Source organism: Neoarius graeffei, chromosome 10, assembly GCF_027579695.1.
Source record: "Neoarius graeffei isolate fNeoGra1 chromosome 10, fNeoGra1.pri, whole genome shotgun sequence".
Taxonomy (NCBI): domain Eukaryota; kingdom Metazoa; phylum Chordata; class Actinopteri; order Siluriformes; family Ariidae; genus Neoarius; species Neoarius graeffei.
Genome location: NC_083578.1, coordinates 32,180,830 through 32,202,947, shown reverse-complemented (window position 1 = coordinate 32,202,947; position 22,118 = coordinate 32,180,830). Strand labels below are relative to the sequence as shown.

The window sequence follows — 22,118 nt, the reverse complement described above, 5'->3', positions numbered from 1 at the left end:
CTTAAGGTGCAGGAGGCATTATGTTTTCGGGGTGTCCGTCTGTCTGCGCGTGCGTGCGTGCGTCCATGCGTGCGTCCGTCCTGAAACCTTGTGAACACGATATCTCGAAGGCTAATTAAAGGAATTTCACCAAACTTTCACTATTTGTGCGCTTTGGGACAAACATGAACTGATTAGATTTTGAGGTTAAAAGGTCACAGGTCAAGATTACTGTGAGGTCAAATGTCCATTACCAAATCACAACTTAAGGCATGTAGTCTACCAGGCGGAGGCATCCCCATCGCCGCAGTTGGTGTCAAGTTCTATCTATTTTTATTTATTTTTATTATTTTTTTTTTGGGGGGGGGGCGCTCTGCCATGACTGTCCTAGATACACTGAACTGATGGACTCTCAGTCTGGGAGAGTAGACGTAAAGCCCACCCACACAGAACACTGATTGGTCTACTTAACAAGACAGAACAATCAGGATGCTCTGTGTGTGTGGGGGGAGGAAGAAGACATAAAGGTGGTGTTTACATTAGATCGTATCCGTATCGTTTTCGTTGCGGATGCACTGTCCGTGCACATTAAAACGCCGGGAAACGACTCCACAGGCGGAACAATTTGAATCCGCCAGGGCCCACGTATTCAACCCAGTACGTATCTGATCCGGTGCTGTGTAAACATTGAGGAACGAGGATACGCAGTGCTGAGCTCTAGCTGACGTCGTCATTGGACAACGTCACTGTGACATCCACCTTCCTGATTCGCTGGTCTGACATCCACCTTCCTGATTTGCTGGCGTTGGTCATGTCACGTTGGTCATGTGACGCGACTGCTGAAAAATGGCGCGGACTTCACTTCCTGCTATTTGTGTGTACGCGAATCGCTTTAAAAACGTTAATCTGATGATCCGCTGATTCAAAATAATGTAAACAGGGCCAAAGCTTGCCCACACAGAAAACTGATTGGTCTACTTAAGACAGAGCAATTTGGATTTGCTTGCTCTAGATTCCAGGGTATTGTATCTAATTTGTAGGAGTCAGGGAGCCACTATGCAAGAGACTCCTCGAACTTCTGGGGAAGTTGGGAATAATTCATCTTATCCTGTTGGATAAGCAGATGCAGATTTGACTTGTCCAGACCAAACAATTACTTGTCCTGTCCAGTCAGACTTGCGTTAATGTCGAGCCCTGTTCTCCACAAATGCATGTTTTTGACTTAAATCCTTAGACTGTGCCAGGGTATATGTAGTGGTACAAGTGTCTTTACAAGCCGACAGGTTCCCCACATTGTTGTTTTGTACTGCAGATGATAACTAGGGAGTTACAAAGCAGGCCCAGGAGAGAGTAGCGAGCACTTAAGTCCTAAACATGGTTCTACTTGTTAATTGCTTGACCCAGGTTTTAGTAAGTTCCATATTTTAATGTCCACAGAGTAACATGGGGTGTTGAATGGCAGTGTTTGATTAGGTTTTATATCAATCACAAACAAATGCTATTGGAGATGGCTTGGAATAAAAAGTACATATTCTTTCTAAAACTTTGGAAAGAGTTGGAGTTCTGTCCTGTATCCAAACCCCCACCCTTTTCCAAGTCCCTGTGAAATTGGCCAAATGCGCTATATCGTCTAACAGTTCATTTTGGGCCAAGTAGAGAAGTCAACATTGTTTATAAAAAAAAAAATCCAGTAACAGTGTAGGAAATAATAATAAATTTTAAGCAGACTGTCACAGGACAGACAAGTCCGAAACGTCTGTCTGTCCAAATTTCAACCTGTCCAAATGATGGGCCAAAGGCCTGGAACAATGCGGCCAGGGGTCTGAGGCCCACCTTTGGGCCGCGGAAGCTGAAGGGCTTTAGATGCCTGGAGATGGCTTCTCAGTTATTTCCAGGCACATTTTTGTAAAGAAAGAAAGCAAAACTTTATTCATCACACACTTGTGAAATTTCCTCTCTGCATTTAACCCATCTGAAGCAGTGAACACACACATACCCAGAGCAGTGGGCAGCCATGCTAACAGCGCCCAGGAAGCAGTTGGGAGTTAGGTGCCTCGCTCAAAGGCACCTCAGCCCAAGGCCGTCCCATATTAACCTAACCGCATGTTTTTGGACTGTGGGGGACCACAGAGGAAACCCACGCAGACACGGGGAGAACATGCAAACTCCACACAGAAAGGCCCTCGCCGGCTGCTGGGTTCGAACCCAGAACCTTCTTGCTGTGAGGCGACCGTGCTAACCACTACACCACTGTGTACGCCCACACGGTGGTGTAGTGATCGTCAAAGGCCAAATTGCACTAGATATTAGTTGCTAATTACACTACAAATTGAATATAATTTACAAGAAAATGTCAGAAGATTCAAGAAAAACGTGCTTGAAGTTATGCCCAAGAAAACAGGAACACACACTGGTCAATTCCATGTCTAGAAAAAAGTATGGGGGGGCCAAGGATGTTCCAATTGCTTACAACTTAATGGGACTCCTATAAAGATACTATAATAACACACGTGAAACATTGTCAACGATGACTAATTTTTTTTCATACTATGTTTATATTAAGTCTAAAAAATTTAGTAATTAACAAAATTCTTAGACAGGGCAGCACGGTGGTGTAGTGGTTAGCGCTGTCACCTCACAGCAAGAGGGTCCGGGTTCGAGCCCCGTGGCCGGCGAGGGCCTTTCTGTGCGGAGTTTGCATGTTCTCCCCGTGTCCGCGTGGGTTTCCTCCGGGTGCTCCGGTTTCCCCCACAGTCCAAAGACATGCAGGTTAGGTTAACTGGTGACTCTAAATTGACCGTAGGTGTGAGTGTGAATGGTTGTGTGTCTGTGTCAGCCCTGTGATGACCTGGCGACTTGTCCAGGGTGTACCCCGCCTTTCGCCCGTAGTCAGCTGGCATAGGCTCCAGCTTGCCTGCGACCCTGTAGAACAGGATAAAGCGGCTACAGATAATGAGATGAGAATTCTTACACAGCGTTAAAATTGAGTGCGAGATTCCAAGCAACTTTGTAACAAAATGACTTAAAACTAGACATGGTAACACAATTTGGCATTCGGACTAAAATCTACTCGACTAGAACTTAGAAAATAAAACCTCTATTCAAATATAAATCTACATCCTGCAAAGCATATGACTTTTTTTATGAATTAAAAAAAATGCACATAATAATAACCACTAATTGGCAGTTTGGCACATACTGTACTGCCAAGTTTCATGTAAACTGAACTCTTAATTGACTGACTGGATCAATCGGATATGGTCAACCTGTGGTTGGTAGAAGAGAGCAACTGGACTTGCTTGAAAAGTCTTGAAGCCGTTTCGCCTCCCGTCCGAAAGGCATCCTCAGTTCTGTCTGTCTAACAGGGAGTATCAAGTATTTATCCTCTCATGGATCATCATAGAATTCGAATCAGAATGCTGATGGCTGCATTGTAGGTGGCTGATAGATGTCATAGACACCCACCTCTGTTCAGTGGTGGTCGTTCCAGGTTGACAAAAATGAACGATCCTCTCTGGCTAAGATGTCTGCCAGTTTTCTGGAAGTCCTCTCATACTCCCGCACCAGTCAGAGGTGGGTGTCTGACATCTATCAGCCACCTACAATGCAGCCATCATTCTGATTCGGATTCTATGATGATCCACGAGAGGATAAATACTTGATACTCCGTTAGAACTGAGGAAGCCTTTCGGACGAGAGGCGAAACGTCAAGACTTTTCAAGCAAGTCCAGTTGCTCTCTTCTACCAACCACAGATTACTATGTACCTGGACGACTGAGTATCTTCACAGATATATATATATATATATATATATATATATATATATATATATATATATATATATATATATATATATATATATATAGTCAACCCTAAAACACTAGTTCAGCTGCATCGTGCAATAAAAACAGTGAATGCTGAGTGTATTATTGTCTTTAGTGTGCCACTGGGGGAGAGGGATGAGTCTGTGAAGCTTGGTGGGGCTGGGACTTTGGGTGACAGTTATGAATTTTTAAAGTCTCGCCTGTTTCACAGGCCATGTTACGACATAATATATTTGCCCAGTGTAATATTTGGAAGAAAATTAGGAGTAGGTTAGACCCATATCTTTACAATTGTTCATGGGTCATCGGTTTGATGCTTTTGAAGTACAAAGGGGGACACATTTGAAATCCCCCCCCCCCGCCATCCAGTCTTGATGCTTTTGAAATACAGACAGACAAATGCGAAGATTACCGTTCACTGTCCGCCGGTCCGGCCTTATTTCCCACACTGCAGTAATATCAAATAAAGCTTAACTTTCATGTTTGAATTAGAGTAGGTACCTTATCCTAAATCTGTGATCAGACTACATGAATTCAGTCTGATTTTGATAATTTGTTGCCCATGACGATCTTTCCAGCATCAGGCCCAAATACAAACGCCAGGAACGACACACGGGCATTGTAGTGTGATATAATTGAAAGACAGTGATGTGGCATCTGGGACTGCAGCTTGCCACTGGAGGGTGTATATTTTCAATCTTGTCCATGTGTCAGACATATGCGGTCAGAGCGACTTTAAATTTTAACTTATTTTACAGACTGCAGTTGCCCATGACTGCAGTTCTTGAGTCAGTTGAGGCCACTTTTATTTGATGATTTGATGGTTGTTTAAGTACCTAAGCAAGCTAGAGCTTTAGCTTGAATGTTATCGCATATTAACGTGGCCATATCTGCAGATATGACGCACACCCTGATGAGTTCTTGGTTTTATTTCTCTGCCATTACTTGTGTAACATTTTGCTCAATGTAGCAGAAGTTTACCTGTCGAATCTTGTTTGCCGCTTTTTGTTTGCTTCGAATTGCATCAGGCTTAAAGGTTGACTCTTTTTTTTTTTTTTAACTCAAACCTATCATCTTTTGCCAAACGATGTGAACTCTTCCCTCAGTTAAAAACAACACATCCTTATTTGATCACACTTTTCAAGCACCATATAATTTTTCATGGCGTTTACTGTATTTACTAAAGTATATCAGATCATTTCTTGTGTTATGATCATCACTTTAGTAAAGTCACCCTCCTGCTTGGCACACATGTAATGGTTTTGTTTATTTATTAAAAAAAAAAAGGGGTGGTGTCAGTCCACTAGATTTTCCTAGCAGATGCTCAGGTTATGGATTGAGTTATACCTGCTGCATTACACTACCAGGCCTCCATGTGCAGGAAATGCAAACCAAAGTGAAATTGGGCCAAGGGAAGTTACTGTAAATCTGACATGAAATCATGTGCATGCAACCCAAAATGGTCCATTTTCCAGGCAGAAAGCCTTCAAAATGTACTTGATGTTTCAGCTCGGTCTAAAGTGTATTTTGGGACCAGAATGACACTACTTTTACGATGGATTTGCAAAACGGCTCTAGATTTAATTTCATGCCTCACTGATTGGTTGACACCGTGCCAATTATGTCCGACTATTAGTCGCAGATACTGTTTCTAACATGGGCCCAACTTTAACCTGTACAAAATGTTACCAACAAAGCTAGAACTGTTGTTGATGCAAGGTACTCGGTCATAAAATGTGTTTTAATTCTTTAACCTCTGAACATGCAGTGTTGAGAACATGGAGACCAGGACTCCGAATCAGTCAGTACATGTACAGTGAATGGGCACCATCAAATGTTGATTCATTTCCAGTTCTGGACAGTAACGACACAGCAGTCACTTCAAACGAGTCCCTGTCTCAAGTCCTCTAGAACCAGCTTCAGTCCAATACAATCCTCAGTCCATAATCTGAGTATCTGGTATGAAAATCTGGTGGACACACTAATATAATTATTCTTTTTTTTAAATAAATAAGCAAGCTCGAACCTGCAGTGGCATATTGCTCGTGTTGTGCGACACACTAACATATGACTCTCACGATCAATCCTAATAGATTTTCAGTTAAGGTTTGAGCTCTTTTTCCTGATCAGTGCAGCAAAACCAATACCCTGACACACTTGATGAACTCCCCAGAAATGTTTAAAAGTGAGCAGATTGATTAAAAGGGGGGGGTTCTTCAAGCCCATTGGGAAAATTAAAGTTCTGGTGTGCTTACTCTGTCGTGTTTTAGGGGACTGGCACCAAATTCAACTTGGCTAAAAACTGTTTGCTAACATAATTAAACTAAAATGTATGGCAAGCTCATTTATTAATACAGACTTAAGAAAATGAATGCTTATTTGTATTACCACGATGAGGATGAGTCTTCTACTGATGTGTTTTACCCACAACACTTGGAAGAGGAGGAGTTCGAGTTTAGCTGATGTGCCAGCATAAGCTCTTTTTATGCAGTTTTGTAATACTGGCATAAAGATGCCTCAATATTCTGGCTTTGGTTGTTTACACTGAATCAACTAAAGCCACTATGGAGCCGTGCCAGTGTTTTTCTTTTACACTGCAAGCTGGCGTTCTGCAGCCAAAGATGTCACAACGGCACACTGGCATCTAGGGTGACATAGCTATGTGTTGGAAATATGAATACCCTGAGCACATCCTGGCTGTTTTTTAAAAAACAGCAGCAGGTAAACAAGTGTTGAGGTGCTTTTGTTAGTCGTGCACATTTATAGCACTCTTCAAACATGGGCAAGGATGCTTTTGAACATTATATGCAACATAATCACTTCTGTTAAATAATTCATGTTTAAGGGAAGTAACAAGCTCCTATATATGTTTGCATCTTTTAGCCAAGGGGAAAACAAAAGTGTCCCTGAAAACTGTGCTTGCAAATGGGGAGCGAGAATCTGAATGAAGGTAATAAGGAAGAGACTCGTGCAAGCAACGTATTTGGCAATTAGAGCAATGTTGGAGGAGAAAGTGAAGAGAAGTAGGAAGTGATTTGAGGTGTAGACTTTAGACGTTGTAGACAGACGTTTGAGTTTGTGCTGGTATCAGAATGTTGGTGTGAAAAACATCACACACACCCCTGTCCCACTGTGTCAGCTTTTACATGGACGTCGGTTCCAGCTTAAAGGCGGAACCACACAGACCCCCAGTTCCATATTGGAAATTTTATATAGAATGGGAGGAATAAAGGTGCAAGATTCCCATCTTGAGCATGCTCTGTAATAGAGGCTGTTGAAACAGACAGTGGGATAGAGAAATGAAGATTTGACAGAACAATTTAAATTTACTGTATAATTCAGTTTTTCCTCGTTTTGTACAGTACTGCCATGTACAAGCAGTTGATTCCATCTGCAAAATGCTTTCTAATAGTTTTTGTACATGTATTTTTTACCCCCCCCCCCGGGGGTACGTTTCTACTTGGTTGTTCTGTGGAAAAATGAGTTAGCGGCATTTTGGAAAGGCACACATCTGTTTGTATAGAGCCCTACATGTCAGCAAAAAAAAAAAGCAGCTATGAGGTTAAAGATAATTTGTAGACCCCCTAGATGAAACAGTGTTAAGGCACAGATCTGGGCAAGGGGAAATTATTGCTCCTTCAGAACTTCCAAGAGCAAATCACCCAGCCAAACTGAATAAACAAGACAGAAAATCTTTACTCAGGGAGTTGACCAAAGAGCTCAAAGGTCTCGGTGATGAAACTCCAGAGCTCCTATGTGGAGATAGGAAAATCTGGTAGAACTAGGGATGAAACGGTTACCGATTTTCATGGTAAACCTTGGTTAACAAAAACCATGGAAAACCACTCCATGTGATCCCTTCATGAAGCTGCTTAAGATATTAAGCAATCTATATTAAGATGCCAAAGCTGTCATCAAAGCAAAAGGTGGCTACTTTGAAGAATCGAAAATAAATTTGCTTTGTTTTATATTTCTTTTTACTTGGTATATAGTTTCATATGCTATTTCATAGGTTTGATGCCTTCAGCATTTGTTCTACGATGTAGAAATAATAAAAACTAAAACCCACTGAATTAGATGGTGTCAATTTTTGACTGGTATGGTGTTTGTGTGCATTGTGGGCAACACGGTGGTGCAGTGGTTAGCACCATCACCTCACAGCAAGAAGGTTCTGGGTTCAGACCTCATGGCCAATGGGGGCCTTTCTGTGTGGAGCAGCTAGAAGAAGTGTGTGGAGTACGTTGTACAGCAATAGTGAAGACATCAAAACTATGAAATTGCATCAAATTACCCATCACTTTAAAATCACTGACAAATGAAGTGAAGAACATTTTTATTTCATTACAATGGCACCTGTCAAGGCAACAATAGAAGTGTCAGTTGACATGTTGGAAGCAGGAAAAATGGGCAAGCGTAAAGGCCAGATTGTGATGGCCAGATAACTGGGTCTGATCATCTCCAAAATGGCACATCCTGGTAAACAGTGCTTAGTACCTACCAAAAGTGGTCCAAGGAAGGATAACCGGTGACCAGGGTCATGGGTGTCGAAGGCTCATCGATTCTCATGCAGCATAAAGGCTACCCCATATGGTCCAATCCCCAAAAGAGCTACTCTAATACAAACTGCTGAAAAAAGTTGTTCTTTAGTGTTCTGCTGGATGGCAGGTCCGCTCTGATGGTTTCAGCCATCAAAGTTTATCGGGGAGAATTACAGTAATGGTTTCCTGTTGCCTTCTACTGGATTATTATAGAGGTTTTCTCCTTCACATTCACACCTATAAACAATTTAGAGAAGCTAGTGAAAGTGATGCCGACACAAACAGGTCTTCTCGGTGTCATTTTTATAGATTTTAACACCAATTTTCAATGTAATCGCAAGGTGTGGTGACAAACTTAACAAAATAAAACCTTTAAATCTGCCGCCACAAAGCGATGCCTGGAATTCCCTTTCCTTCTGCCGAGAATGGCCCAAACTGGAAATGACGTAGATCGGTGAAGGCTTGCCAGCAGAACATGGCTGAAAACATGAGCGGTTTTGTATGAGGATGAAGAGTTAGTTGGAGGAGAGGGAGCATATAGGGCTTGGGATGGAGCCCTACCAGTTTGAGTTGTACCAGGACTGTCACAGTGAGGTAGGTGAGTGCCACTCAGATCTCGGCAAGCTGACAAGTGGACATGGTGGAGGAATGATTAACAGACCACTTGTTTTTGTTTACATTTAATAATTACCAATACCAGCTGTTGGAGGCGGCACGGTGGTGTAGTGGTTAGCGCTGTCGCCTCACAGCAAGAAGGTCCTGGGTTCAAGCCCCGTGGCCGGCGAGGGCCTTTCTGTGCGGAGTTTGCATGTTCTCCCCGTGTCCGCGTGGGTTTCCTCCGGGTGTTCCGGTTTCCCCCACAGTCCAAAGACATGCAGGTTAGGTTAACTGGTGACTCTAAATTGACCGTAGGTGTGAATGGTTGTCTGTGTCAGCCCTGTGATGACCTGGCGACTTGTCCAGGGTGTACCCCGCCTTTCGCCCGTAGTCAGCTGGGATAGGCTCCAGCTTGCCTGTGACCCTGTAGAACGGGATAAAGTGGCTAGAGATAATGAGATGAGACCAGCTGTTGGAATCTTTTACTGACAATTGTTCATCTAATGGTAATTCCTGTCAATTTATAACTCGGGCCAAGATAAAATCATTTTTATTTCAGTCTGGCAATTGCCTACCGAATACCAACCTCTCAAAAGCAGTGTGGCATAGCGATGCGTCACTTAGTGTAGACAATTTTAGTGGAAAGTAATCGCTAGACTGCAGCCGGTGTACCAGAACAGTGCTAGTGTGGATCTACTCTACTCATTTTATTACCTCAAGGCTACAATAGAATATTTTCCCAGTTACCAAAGAGTACCTACCCACTGTTCAAGCCTGTTTGTGTCATTGTTTTCAAGCATTTTCAATGCTCAGGAGTCATGGAGTATGTGTACAATAGTGCACCATCTGTCTGCCAGACTGCTTTATTTTCACGGAGTCATAAAGAAGAGTAAATTTATTTGGGTGTCTGTGTTACTTAAACTTTTTCAGTATTGTAAAGTACCACAAAGGAATACTGCATTAATACCATATTTCTAAATAAACTGCCATGTTATGTGACTGGGCTTGTCTGTATTCCTTTGGTAGTGATGGAAAATGATGTTGAAAAGCCCTGGCTTCAGACGCTGTGCGCACACTTCCGGTTTCTGGAGATTCCCCGATCTACATCACAACAAGGCGCCGCAGTTCCCGTCTGCTCAATTGGGCCCACCCCCCACCTTTATTATCAGAGGCTTATTATTTGCAGTCGCGTTGTGGGTGAAAAATTATCATCTCTAGCCGCTTTATCCTGTTCTACAGGCCCAGCTGACTACGGGCGAAAGGCGGGGTACACCCTGGACAAGTCGCCAGGTCATCACAGGGCTGACACATAGACACAGACAACCATTCACACTCACATTCACACCTACGGTCAATTTAGAGTCACCAGTTAACCTAACCTGCATGTCTTTGGACTGTGGGGGAAACCGGAGCACCCGGAGGAAACCCACGCGGACACGGGGAGAACATGCAAACTCCACACAGAAAGGCCCTCGCCGGCCACGGGGCTCGAACCCGGACCTTCTTGCTGTGAGGCGACAGCGCTAACCACTACACCACCGTGCCGCCCTGAAAATGATCAAAACTATTATTTTGATTGAGAGTCATAAGGAAGAGTGAATGTATTTAGGTGTCTGTATTACTTTAACCTAACTGCATGTTTTTGGACTGTGGGGGGAAACTGGAGCTCCTGAAGAAAACCCATGCAGACGCGGGGAGAACATGCAAACTCCACACAGAAAGGCCCCTGTCGGCCACTGGGCTCGAACCCAGAACCTTCTTGCTGTGAGGTGACAGTGCTAACCACTATCCCTTTTGTGAGGTGTGTTAAAAACATGAGCCCATCAAACAGTTAATAGTAAGTTATAAAAATACAGTAAATATCCCTATTTGACAACTGTAGTAATCCATATGTCAAGAACTGCTCAACTAAGTAAAAAAAAAAATTACCTCTATCATTTACTTTAAGACGGGGCGGCACGGTGGTGTAGTGGTTAGCACTGTCGCCTCACAGCAAGAAGGTCCGGGTTCGAGCCCCGTGGCAGGTGAGGCCCTTTCTGTGTGGAGTTTGCATGTTCTCCCCGTGTCCGCGTGGGTTTCCTCCGGGTGCTCCGGTTTCCCCCACAGTCCAAAGACATGCAGGTTAGGTTAACTGGTGACTCTAAGGCTACGTTTACATTACGTCGAATCAGCGGATCATCAGATTAACGTTCTTAAAATGATTCGCGTTTACACTAAAACCGTTAGCCGTGCACACAGCAACACCAATACGCGGATACGCTCGGCTCCGCAGGCATCCTGCGCTCCAAATCACTCCGCCCTGAACAGCGAGTGCCCTCTGGAGGGTGCGCACTCCGGCCCTGCGCAGCTCACAGAGCGCGCGAGTGAAGTGAACAAGCCACGATTCGGGACTGAGCCGCTGTGTGTGTGATCCCAGCGCATATCACTTATTACTTGCAAGTGGAAGGATGGCAAGCCTAAAGACAATCATAACTACACAGTGGGCAGTATTTGCATCAGTATTTGCAGTATTTTCATACTTTTATACTCTTTAATGAAAGGTGATACAAGGCGGAAGTCCGCGCCGTTTTTCAGCAGTCGCGTCACATGACCAACGCCAGCGAATCAGGAAGGTGGATGTCACAGTGACGTTGTCCAATGAGACGCCAGCTAGAGCTCAGCACAGCGTATTCGCGTATTCTGAATGTTTACACAGCACCGGAGCTGATACGATCTAGATTGAATACGTGGACGCTGGCGGATTCCCGTTTCCCCGCTTTTCCAGGGGGGTTAATGTAAACGGACAGTGCATCCGCGAAGAAAACGAGACAGATACGGTCTAGTGTAAACGTAGCCTAAATTGACCGTAGGTGTGAATGTGAGTGTGAATGGTTGTCTGTGTCTATGTGTCAGCCCTGTGATGACCTGGCGACTTGTCCAGGGTGTACCCCGCCTTTCGCCCGTAGTCAGCTGGGATAGGCTCCAGCTTGCCTGCGACCCTGTAGAACAGGATAAAGCGGCTAGAGATAATGAGATGAGATTTACTTTAAGACATGAAGTGTCTTTTTATTAATTTATTTTTTTTTAATTTTGTTTATTTAGGTCCCCTTCCATTTAAATTTAGGCCTGCTTATGTATTTTTGCACTATTCACAATATTTTAATACACTTCTGCTTGGGGGAGGGGACCAATACTTTTTTTTTTTGGGGGGGGGGGATATCTTCCCTCAGGACAGCAACAACAAGCTGAACATGTTACTTTCAGACTCCTCCTCCTCTTTGGTTCTAGCCATGCTCTTGAGTATGTCTGTGCTTTGATTAGACAGTGACTGTGTTTCAGTGTGTAATGATGGCAACACAGATTTAAAGTGAAAAGCAATGCAAAGAGGAATCACGTTCACTTCTGACAAGTCAGCATTTGATTTTTTTTTTTTAAACAGTAACACCCTGCTTTTTTTTCACTGAAGAGATCATACAACATAAGAGCAATGAAGGTTTCACTTTTCAGAGGAGAATATGTTTTGCATGTGACTAACTTGGTACTGGGTTTCATGTTTTTCTATCTTAAACTGAACCACATAGTGAAATGCAATGCAGAGGCATGGGTTGCTATTAAATGTGGATCACATTCACTTCTGACTTGAAGCCAGCCTTTCATTTTTAACACGCAATCCATTGCAGGGCTCGACATTTAACTTTTTAATCCATTTGTCCAGTCGGACAAGCAGCAAGATTTTTCACTTGTCCTGACCATAACCGTTTTATTACTATGGATTTACTAGATCAATTAAAGGAAAGTGGTTGTCACTCCTGTGCAACGGATTTTCACTCTTACATGCTCTGAACAGCGTACGCCTGTAACAACAAGCACCTGCCCTGGCTTAAGCACAATCAGCGTGCGCGCATAAGGACGCTGCACACACCTACATGTAGTGAAATATGTTGCATTGTTTATCACCATTACCAAGCTGTTATCGTCTTCCTGGTTATTGGCTCTTGTTTCTGTGTTTTGGTTTCTGATCTTGTCCTGCCCAGTTTAGTTTGTTTGTGTCTCGCTTGACCCTTTTGCTCATTTACTGTTACTGATTCAGCCTGCTGTTTCGGACTACATACCTATTTCTTTTATCATAAAGAGAGACTTCCTGCACATACAGCCGTCTGCTCTCCAGACAGCAATGTGGGCTTTCTGCGTTCGTGCAAGGCATTGGGGGATACAAATTTGGAACAGGAGAGGAAAATGGTGAACGCGAGTGTGTGGATGAAACATGAAGGGCCAACTACAGTAACGGAGAGCGAGAAAAGATGTTATATTGCGAAGGAAAGGAAACGCAGGACCAAACTAATAAATCTCGGCAGTCAGTGAGCACCTTGGTGTGATCAGCTGTTCGTTTAGCGATAGAATGATTGTCACTGTCAGTGCACAGTCAAGGTAAACCTGTAGAAGGCAATAATGCAACACTGGATGCCAGCTGCCGTAAAACCCAGAAGAAGGAAAAGAAGCAGGTAACCCTGTGCATGTGCACACTGGACTTCCTCTGTCTGCCTGACTGTGTGAAGCGAGCGATTTCATGTACATTTATTTGCTAGGGAATCCCCTCGAATTAAATAACTTCCCAGCCACATAATGGCCTTGGGGGGGGGGGGTGTTTTTGAGATATTGCATAAATAAACATATAAATGACCAAATTTCAGAGGGAACAGAGTTTCATTGATTTTATGAAATTGGAAGGCTGTATAGCTTTTAAGCAAGTCTTCAAGGAGTTTGGCCTCATCATATAGCATTGGCAGTGAGCCAGCTCGTATAAATCTACACATGAACAAATGACACCTGTTAAACTCACCAACATGTCGTTTAACTCACCATGGGCAATGCTAAAGTCACTGTTGCAAACAGTACAGCGTGCAACACCCTTATTAGTTTTACCCCTATTAGGCAAGGGTAGGCTTTTCGTGTAGTCTGAGGTGAAGTGGGTTTTGTAAGGGCTTTTTTTTGGGGGGGGTGTTAAAAACACACACTGCCATGATGCTCCTGGATGCACTGAAATGATGGGCTCTCAGTCTGGGAGAGGAGACGTAAAGCCTGCTCACACAGAACACTGATTGGTCTGTCTTGTTAAGTAGACCAATCACGATGCTCGTGCTTGCTCTCTGTGGGAGAGAAGACATAAAGCCCACTCACACAGAAAACTGATTGGTCTATTTGGCAAGACAGAGCAATCAGCATGTACTTGCACTCTCTCTGAGGGAGCCACTATCAATATACGGGAGACTCCTGGAACTTCCTGGAGAGTTGGGAGCAATTCAACTTGTCCCGTCGGAAAAGCAGAGGTGGATTTGATTTGTCTGGACTAAACATTTAGTTGTCCCTTCCGGTCGGACAACTGTTAATGTTGAGCCCTGCCTTGCTGGGTTCCCCCCCCCCCTTTTTTTTTTTTTAAACTGAAAAAATTGTGTAGCTGTGTAGACTGTTACAAATGAAAAGCAATCCAGTTTATTATTTCACTTTGTTCTTTTTCAACAAAAGTCTTACCCATAGTACCAGATCTACTTGCAAAATTGACTCGTGCAGTTCAGGAAAGCAGTCAAGCCCATGTTCTTGGAGTTTCAAACCAAAAAAAGGGTATTTTTGGCCTAGTAAACCTTTTTTTTTTTTTTTTTTTTTTTATTTCTGTTTGTATTGTTTTTGATAATATTTTCCAATTGTTTTGGCATTTCTATTGTATAATATTTATTTTAAATAATGCAGTTAAACACTTTTTTTGTTGATCTTGTAGGTTTTCTGCAAACCAGGGGAGACCTCAGTGAGTCATGGAGGACGACGGCAGCTTCATAGAGTTTGATGTGCCAGAGTTCAGCAACACTGTCCTTAAGCAGCTCAATGAGCTGCGGCTCCAGGGTAAGCTCTGCGATATTATTGTGCACATCCAGGGCCAACCATTCCAGGCACACAAAGCTGTGCTGGCTGCCAGTTCACCGTACTTCCGTGACCACTCCTCCCTCGGCACCATGAGTGGGCTCTCCATTTCAGTGATCAAGAATCCTGCAGTTTTTGAGCAGCTATTGACTTTTTGTTACACGGGACACATGGAGCTGCATCTGCGTGATGTTGTTAGCTTCCTCACGGCTGCCAGCTTCCTGCAAATGCAGGCGGTCATTGACAAATGTACACAGATACTGGAGGGCCTCCACTCAAAGATCAGTCTGCCTGTGATTTCTGGCCGAGCAGAAGCTGAAGACGACCTTGATTCTAGAGCTGGACACAATGGGGCAAAAGAGGCAGGTATTTTTTTGAATCCTACTCAGATTTCCCCCTCCTATTACCCTAGGAAAAGCCATCGCATAGAAGCAAGTGGAGGTGGAAAAGGGTTTGCACACTTGGCAGAGGAAGGGCAGTCAGATCGAGGGAGCGATTGTGCTTCAGAACAGGAGGCATCCATGGAAGCAGAACCTGATCAAGTGGACTTGATTGAGAAGAATGGGCAAGTCTCTGACATTCACATCAAGCTGGAAAAAACGGAGCGGCCCAGTTACTCAGACAGCTCATCAGCAGGAGACGATAGCCACCACACAGAACTGGTGGATGGTGAGCAAGTTCTAGCCGTGACCGTAGGACCTTATGGGCCAGTGCCCCCCGCTACTCAGTACACCTATTCAGCACTACCTTCATCTTGCTTTGTCGGCATCAGTCCATCCAGTCCCTCTCAGTCGATTCTCAGTGGATTTCGAGGTAGTCGCACCAGATCTAAGCGGAATATGCCAATTGCGGCTGATGTACTTTCTCAGCCTAAGCCAGGTACAGAGGATGGAGAGGGAATAGCATCAGGAGTTGTTTTTGAGAATGACGTGAGGGAACGGGGTCTCCGTGGCCATTGGTATCCGTTCAACGAGCGCCTTGTGTGTGTCTACTGTGGCAAGTCCTTCAACCAGAAAGGCAGCCTGGACCGCCACATGCGTTTGCATATGGGCATTACTCCTTTTGTCTGCAAGTACTGTGGCAAGAAGTACACGCGCAAAGACCAACTAGAGTATCACATCCGTGGCCACACAGACAATAAGCCCTTCAACTGCCAGATTTGTGGCAAGTGCTTCCCTTTTCAGGGCACCCTCAACCAGCACTTGCGTAAGAAGCACATGGGTTCCAGCGTCGAGATGAACAACCACACAGGCCCACCAGGGGATGCTACAGATGGCCAGCGAGGGGCACCAGTGGAGGTCTCAGAGAATGTCTACAGCGATGTCTGTAACGATGATGGGTCTGCAAAAACCGCAAGCAGAGAGAGTGTAAAGTGCAGTGCCGAAGAACCCCCTGGGTCCGGATGCGATTATTAAGAAGGATTGTAATGAGTTTTGTTCTGTGATGTGCAACATTTAAAGGTTGACCATTTCAGTAGAAGTGGATGTTGAACCTGCCTTGCACATCTTTCTACTTGGGAATTTTTGCGATCTGGTTTAAGAAGAGAGAACATTCTCAACAAGCAAGTTTTTCAAAGGTGTGGGGAATTGTAGTCAGGGAGAAGGATTGAGTGGGACGTCTCAATAATTAAGGCCTTTAAAGATTTTTTTTTAAAATGTTTTTATCGATAAATATTTCCATGTTTCTAAGTATAGAGTAATATAGGCATGTTGCAATAATGAATAATGTGAAAGCTCAGTTAAGATGCTTGTCATATCATGCTTTTACCTGACCCATTTTTGCACATTTGGTCTCAAGTAGGCCAGTAACTCACAAGGATTGGTTTTACCTATCAGTGCAAAAGCTCTGTGACACATCTGTTCAATACCTCATCATACAATGTAACATATTCACAATAAGGCAGTATTGTCAAAGTTTATTCAGCTCCAACCGGGTTCTACCTCAGTCCAGAACCTGAAGGGAAGTGAAGAAGCATCTTGTTTTAAAAGGTTTCAGTTGCTTTACCTAGCAATCTTGGCACAACACATTTTCACTACACAAAGCCTTGGTACTAAAGTGAACTCTTTAGGTCTGTATGAAATCCAAACCGCTGCCATTGGATTTGTGCAAAATGCTCTATATGGTGGGGGGGGGTTGCTTGTTTTTTGAGAGGGTGTTTTTTTTTTTTTTTAAGTAGTTGTTATGGGTAAGGTTAGGTTATAGTCTGCCTACTCTCTGCAGCATTAAGGATGGGGAGTTAGACACCAGATATTCGGCAGATACAGATTGTATTGTTACTTACAGTTTGGATCTACAGTAGCAAGTAATAATCAAACATCACGGACTATAAAGCAAGAAAACCCATTGTTTTTCAATATTTAGAGATTTTAATACAAGAAAGTTAGTATATTTAAAAAGTCAGAGCTTTTTCTCCTTGCAGTATTTATTTGCTGCTTGTTGGTTTTCTAAGACTTGTGTTGGACCACGTTTTCCACTATGAAAAAGCTTGATGTCCAGAAACACATTTGAGCAGTGCAAGTATAATCTCAGTGCTGAAACTCGTGCTGAAAATCCTCAACACGAAACAAGCATGAAATACATTTTTGATTAGTGTAAGATGATTGTCAGTATGTTACTTGTTTCAAAGCTAATAAATTGTATGTGTAGCTTTACACAGTTCTGATGAGATGCATCAGCCAGTTTGGGGATGAAATGTCTTTTGTTGCCTTTAAAGCTTCCTTTTTTCTACATAGGAAAATTTATTCTACATAAGAAATACTCGCTGGAGGATGTGGAGGAAATTTTGAATTCTGTTGGTGTAGTCTAAACTAATAATCTTTGTGAAGATATTAACTACATAAACCTTAAAATGTATTGAAATATCAATGTTGTATAAGCAGCATTTGGATAAGCTTGATCCAGAAAGGTTGGATGATGCTAATCTCAAGAAAACCGTAAGTGGACATCCTGCTTCCATTGTCAAGGTGGCAAAGTCTACCAAATTATCGCCAAGAGAACTTTAAAAAAAAAAAAAAGGCAGCAGGAATATCAGCACTATAAGCAAAAATTCTTAAGCTGAAAATTGAGTCAGTACCTTTTTTGGTAAAACAAGAATATGAGCACTGTATACAAGTAAATGCTAACAATTTTCATTTATGATTCAAATTTTTAGACATAAGTATTTGTTTGAGCTTGAAATATTCCTAGAATCAATTCTGTAAATGTGTTTGACTTACAGTGAGGAGAAATAATCTGTAAACCTTTTGTTGGGGAGATGACAGTTTGATCTCTTCAGGCCAAAATAAGTAATAGTCATACTGTTCCAAGTTGGTTTACTTTGGCTTCTGACAGTGTTCTTAAAGAAAAAAAAGAAAGTGTAATTGATGAATATTCGACTTTGAAGGCACATAAGTTTTCATCCCCATGAATGAACCTTTGTGGAGAGCACAGTTTATGTACTCTGCATGACTATACGGTTTTATGTCTTCACTGGCCAACATTAGATAATGGTATTTGTTCTAATCACCATAGTCTCCCATTAAAGTTCTTTAATGTGTAGAATATGCAGACTTCCATTACAAGTCAGGTGAAAAAGTTTACCCTTGACAATCGCTGGAAAATTTTTCTAACTGTTTTGGAAAACGGTGGTGCATAATGCTCTATTTGTACTCTTCAAAATTGTCACTGGAAACTTTCGTGCTCTTTGCTCTGAGAGACACTTGTGCAGATTGCTTCAGGGCCACCACGCCTGCTTAACAGATACCACTTGTGCTCGGCCTTTGCTTTTGAAAGCCCCTTATTGAAGATCATGGCACTTAATTTGAAATAATGATTAGCCTGTGTCTACAGTATTGTCAAGTTTACATTTTTCTTGATTTTACAGTTAACATACAGCATCTTCCCTTGACCAAAGCAGATGGTTTCATGGTTTATTTACTAATGGTGGTGCTTTTTTTTTTTTTTTTTGGGGGGGGGTCTTTTTTTTTCTGAACACGGCTGGTTATTTAAATCAGTTTGTCCTTGTATTTGTATATTTTTTTTATTTTTTTTTATATTGTGAGTACTTTTCAAGGAAACTGTCAAACCCTTTGTCTTAAGGTTTATCTAAGGTGAGATTTCACACTGAGAAGTAGCAGTGCTTCATAGAATTCTTTGGAGGTTCTGTTCTCTTAATTTAAAAAAAAAAAATTTAGGGTTTTGTTTTTTGTCCCCCCCCAATCAAAAATCAGTCAAAAGGTTTGCAAGCAGGTATAAACTGACTATAGTTTCGTTTCTGTGCTGAAAATGACAGGTTGCAGTCAGTAGTGATCCTCTGGTCCCTGTAACAGATGAGGTACAGTCAATTATGTATACCTACCATAAGATATATACATGTGCCTACAGCCATTGTTCTGGTGAAAATGATGGTTTTGATTGGTTAGATCACATGTAGAAAAGAGATTAGATTATGTCTGCCTAACAGTTAATGCAATATTGGCCACTAACCAAAGAGCAAACCAAAAATATGTAGTGATGGTTATATACACCGCACAGCTGAGTGTTGAGAGCAAACCCAAATCCCCCAACTAACGAGAAATCATGAAACTATTTTCCAGCCAAACACCCATGGGGCACCAGTACTACAGTTCTTGCTATGATTTTTATTTATTTATTTTGTCCTTTCTCTAACCGTGTATGAACAAAAAAATCTGCTTAACTGCAGGTAAGGCAAGTGTGACTTAAGCCATAAATACGTGATAGTGGTAGAATAACTGGAGGTTTTCATTTCTTTGAACAAGTGATTTTGAAACGTCAGTTCTTATTGAAGAATCTGTATTAGGATTGAATCTGTGCCTTGCCACAAGAAATGCTAATTTACAGGACAGATCCATTTTTTTGCATCAATTGGTTCATTTTGGTTTATATGTATTTATCAAGCAGTTAACAACACTTAACATCACTTGTCAGGGTTCTCGCTTTGTAAATGCGTATAAGTTTTTACCTGTTTCTTTGTGTGTTATACTATGGAGTTAAGAAGTTAAATGCAGTAGCAGAGGTTTTGCATTAATAAATGTAATATGCAGTTTTGACTGAAGAGATTGTAGCAGGTCATAAAGGGACAATCAGACGGCTTCATACACGAGAAGCTACCTCTTGAAATAAGTGAATTGTACCTTCAACTATTGAATTTAACTTTTAATTACATCTTGGTAGAATGAATCTTTTTCATTGTCAGCCACTCTGCAGTTTAATATTGAAGTGCATGCTAGACCACTTGTAGATGTAGAAATGTACTGCATGGTGGTTACCACAGCTATAACAAAAAGCGAAATGGGGATCTGTGTTTGTTTTTGTTTTAAACTTTTTTTTTTTTGTCTGGCATGCACTTAAGATGAATTATTTTTATTTTTTTTATGTAATCAAGATATTCTACATTGAGGGGACTAGCTTACCATATTTTACCCCTCTTGGGACTCAAATATAAGGCCTCAAAATATTTCACTTATAGGGGGTTTTAACCTTTTTAATGGTGCTTTTAGACTGGTCAGGTGTATTTGCTTTTATATACTAATGTGTACATAAGGGAATTGGTGGTGATTTTTAAATATGGTTGAGTATAACAAGATTATCATCAGTTCATTTTGACAGGATAACTGTTCAGTTTATGTTCAAACCACAGAAGGGCGAGGCAGTTACTATGAACTGTGAGCAAGAAAGAAGGGCGGGTTCACAAGAATAGCTATAGGACTACTTTAAGAATTTACAGCTTGTCCTTATATAAAAGCTGACTTGCTTCAGGTAGTTTATGAACACTGATATTAGTTATAAAGTCTTCCATTGCTTCTCTGCTTCCAACATGTCACCACTGTGTAATATGCAAAAGCAATATCCTTTTTGAAGCAGTTTGGCACAGCGGTCTGTTGCACATTACAGAAGTATCCTGTTTCAAAGTGATATCAGGGAGCCGCCGAGGAGAAGGATGAGGACTAACAGACTTGTGAACATTTGGATACATTGTGTGAAAATGCTTCAAAGTTTGGCTTCTTTGTTTACTACAGTTCATAGGCCATGTATCAGCTGAAGGCTATGAGTTTCTGAGCCTCATGGATATTTTGTGTATTTGTCTACGTTTGTACTCCATTCATTCGTCTATCAGTTCAGTGCTGTATCTGTATCAAATATGAAAAGCATCCAGGGAGGGATATGCTGCTTCCTTGAGAGCCACAAAGATCTCTTCCACATCCTCATGTACTGGGACTGCAAATTAAAACCATGAGAGCTTGAACACACCAGACTGGAAGTAACAAGTATGTCTTATTGAAGGATTTCTGCTATCAAACAGTCCCTAGAATTCTATATGCTTCTAGTTCTCATGCATTCTGTGATAAGGCAAAAAAAAAAAAAAACTACAACTCAGGGTTTACAAGTATTCAGCTATGGCCACTTTGGACATGCAATGCATTTTGTATGTTCAGGTTAATCATGCACTTTTACTTCAGGTTGGGGAAGCAAGTCCTCAGTCAGTGGTTCCCTCCCCCCAAACAAAAAACAAAAACGTCTGCCTCATGGGTGTCTGTAAAACACCCACTTTTTTTTTTTTCTTCCCCATTTGTTGCTTTGTGTCCATGGGATGAGCACAGGGCTTTCGCTTTGAGGAAACGCTGGAGATCTTTGAGCTCTTTCCATGGAAGTATCTCTCTGTAATCCACTAGATTTAACAACCTCACAAACCCTACTGTGAACCTCAGAAATTCTACTGTTTTATACAATTATGAAGTACATTAAAGCTAGCTGGTGCCAATGCTGTAAAGGTTAACTCGCCATTTCTGAATTTTGTTTCATAGCATGAAATATTTATTCAAATGATATATTTTGCTCATAATCATTCTGTGCTGCTTTTTATTTTATAGAGCTTGTAAATTGCTTTTTTATGATCTATAAATGACAATAGATGCACAAAATGTATTTGTTTGTAAAATAAAGATGCTGATTTGGCAAACGTTTCGCATTTTATTTATTTATTGAGAAACCAAAACCAATGCTTTATTCTAATGCCAAATGTAAGCCTGAGCTATGGGTGGATGAAGTCAGCAGAACTTTGTGTAATGCTGGGGTCAGCTTGGCTGCAGCACTACCATCATTCCACCGCTTGATGTCGCTGTTTATACTAGGAGGGGGAACAAAAAAAAAAAGGCCAAACACTGGGAGTCGGTGTTTTGTTTACATCCGTTGTCTGTAATTGATATCGAGTCTAATCAGTGCATGTTGTTTAGAGTTTTAGCGACGGAGGAGCTTTCTCAATCCAGGTAGTTTAAAAGCTCATACTTAT

General features: G+C 42.0%; 1 protein-coding gene across 3 annotated transcripts in view; it reads left to right on the top strand.

The window, feature by feature from the left end:
* Window positions 1-21,788, top strand: part of zbtb34 (zinc finger and BTB domain containing 34) — a 79,238-nt gene extending 57,450 nt beyond the window's left edge. For 2 of the 3 annotated variants that reach the window (XM_060931721.1, XM_060931720.1), the window contains exon 2: window positions 14,691-21,788. In XM_060931721.1, the coding sequence (XP_060787704.1) occupies window positions 14,725-16,245 (1,521 nt within the window). In that variant the 5' untranslated portion in view covers window positions 14,691-14,724 and the 3' untranslated portion in view covers window positions 16,246-21,788. Of the gene's footprint in view, window positions 1-13,361; window positions 13,420-14,690 lie in introns of those variants that run through there. The other variant, XM_060931722.1, reaches the window with a different exon arrangement.
* Window positions 21,789-22,118: the final 330 nt, after the last annotated feature.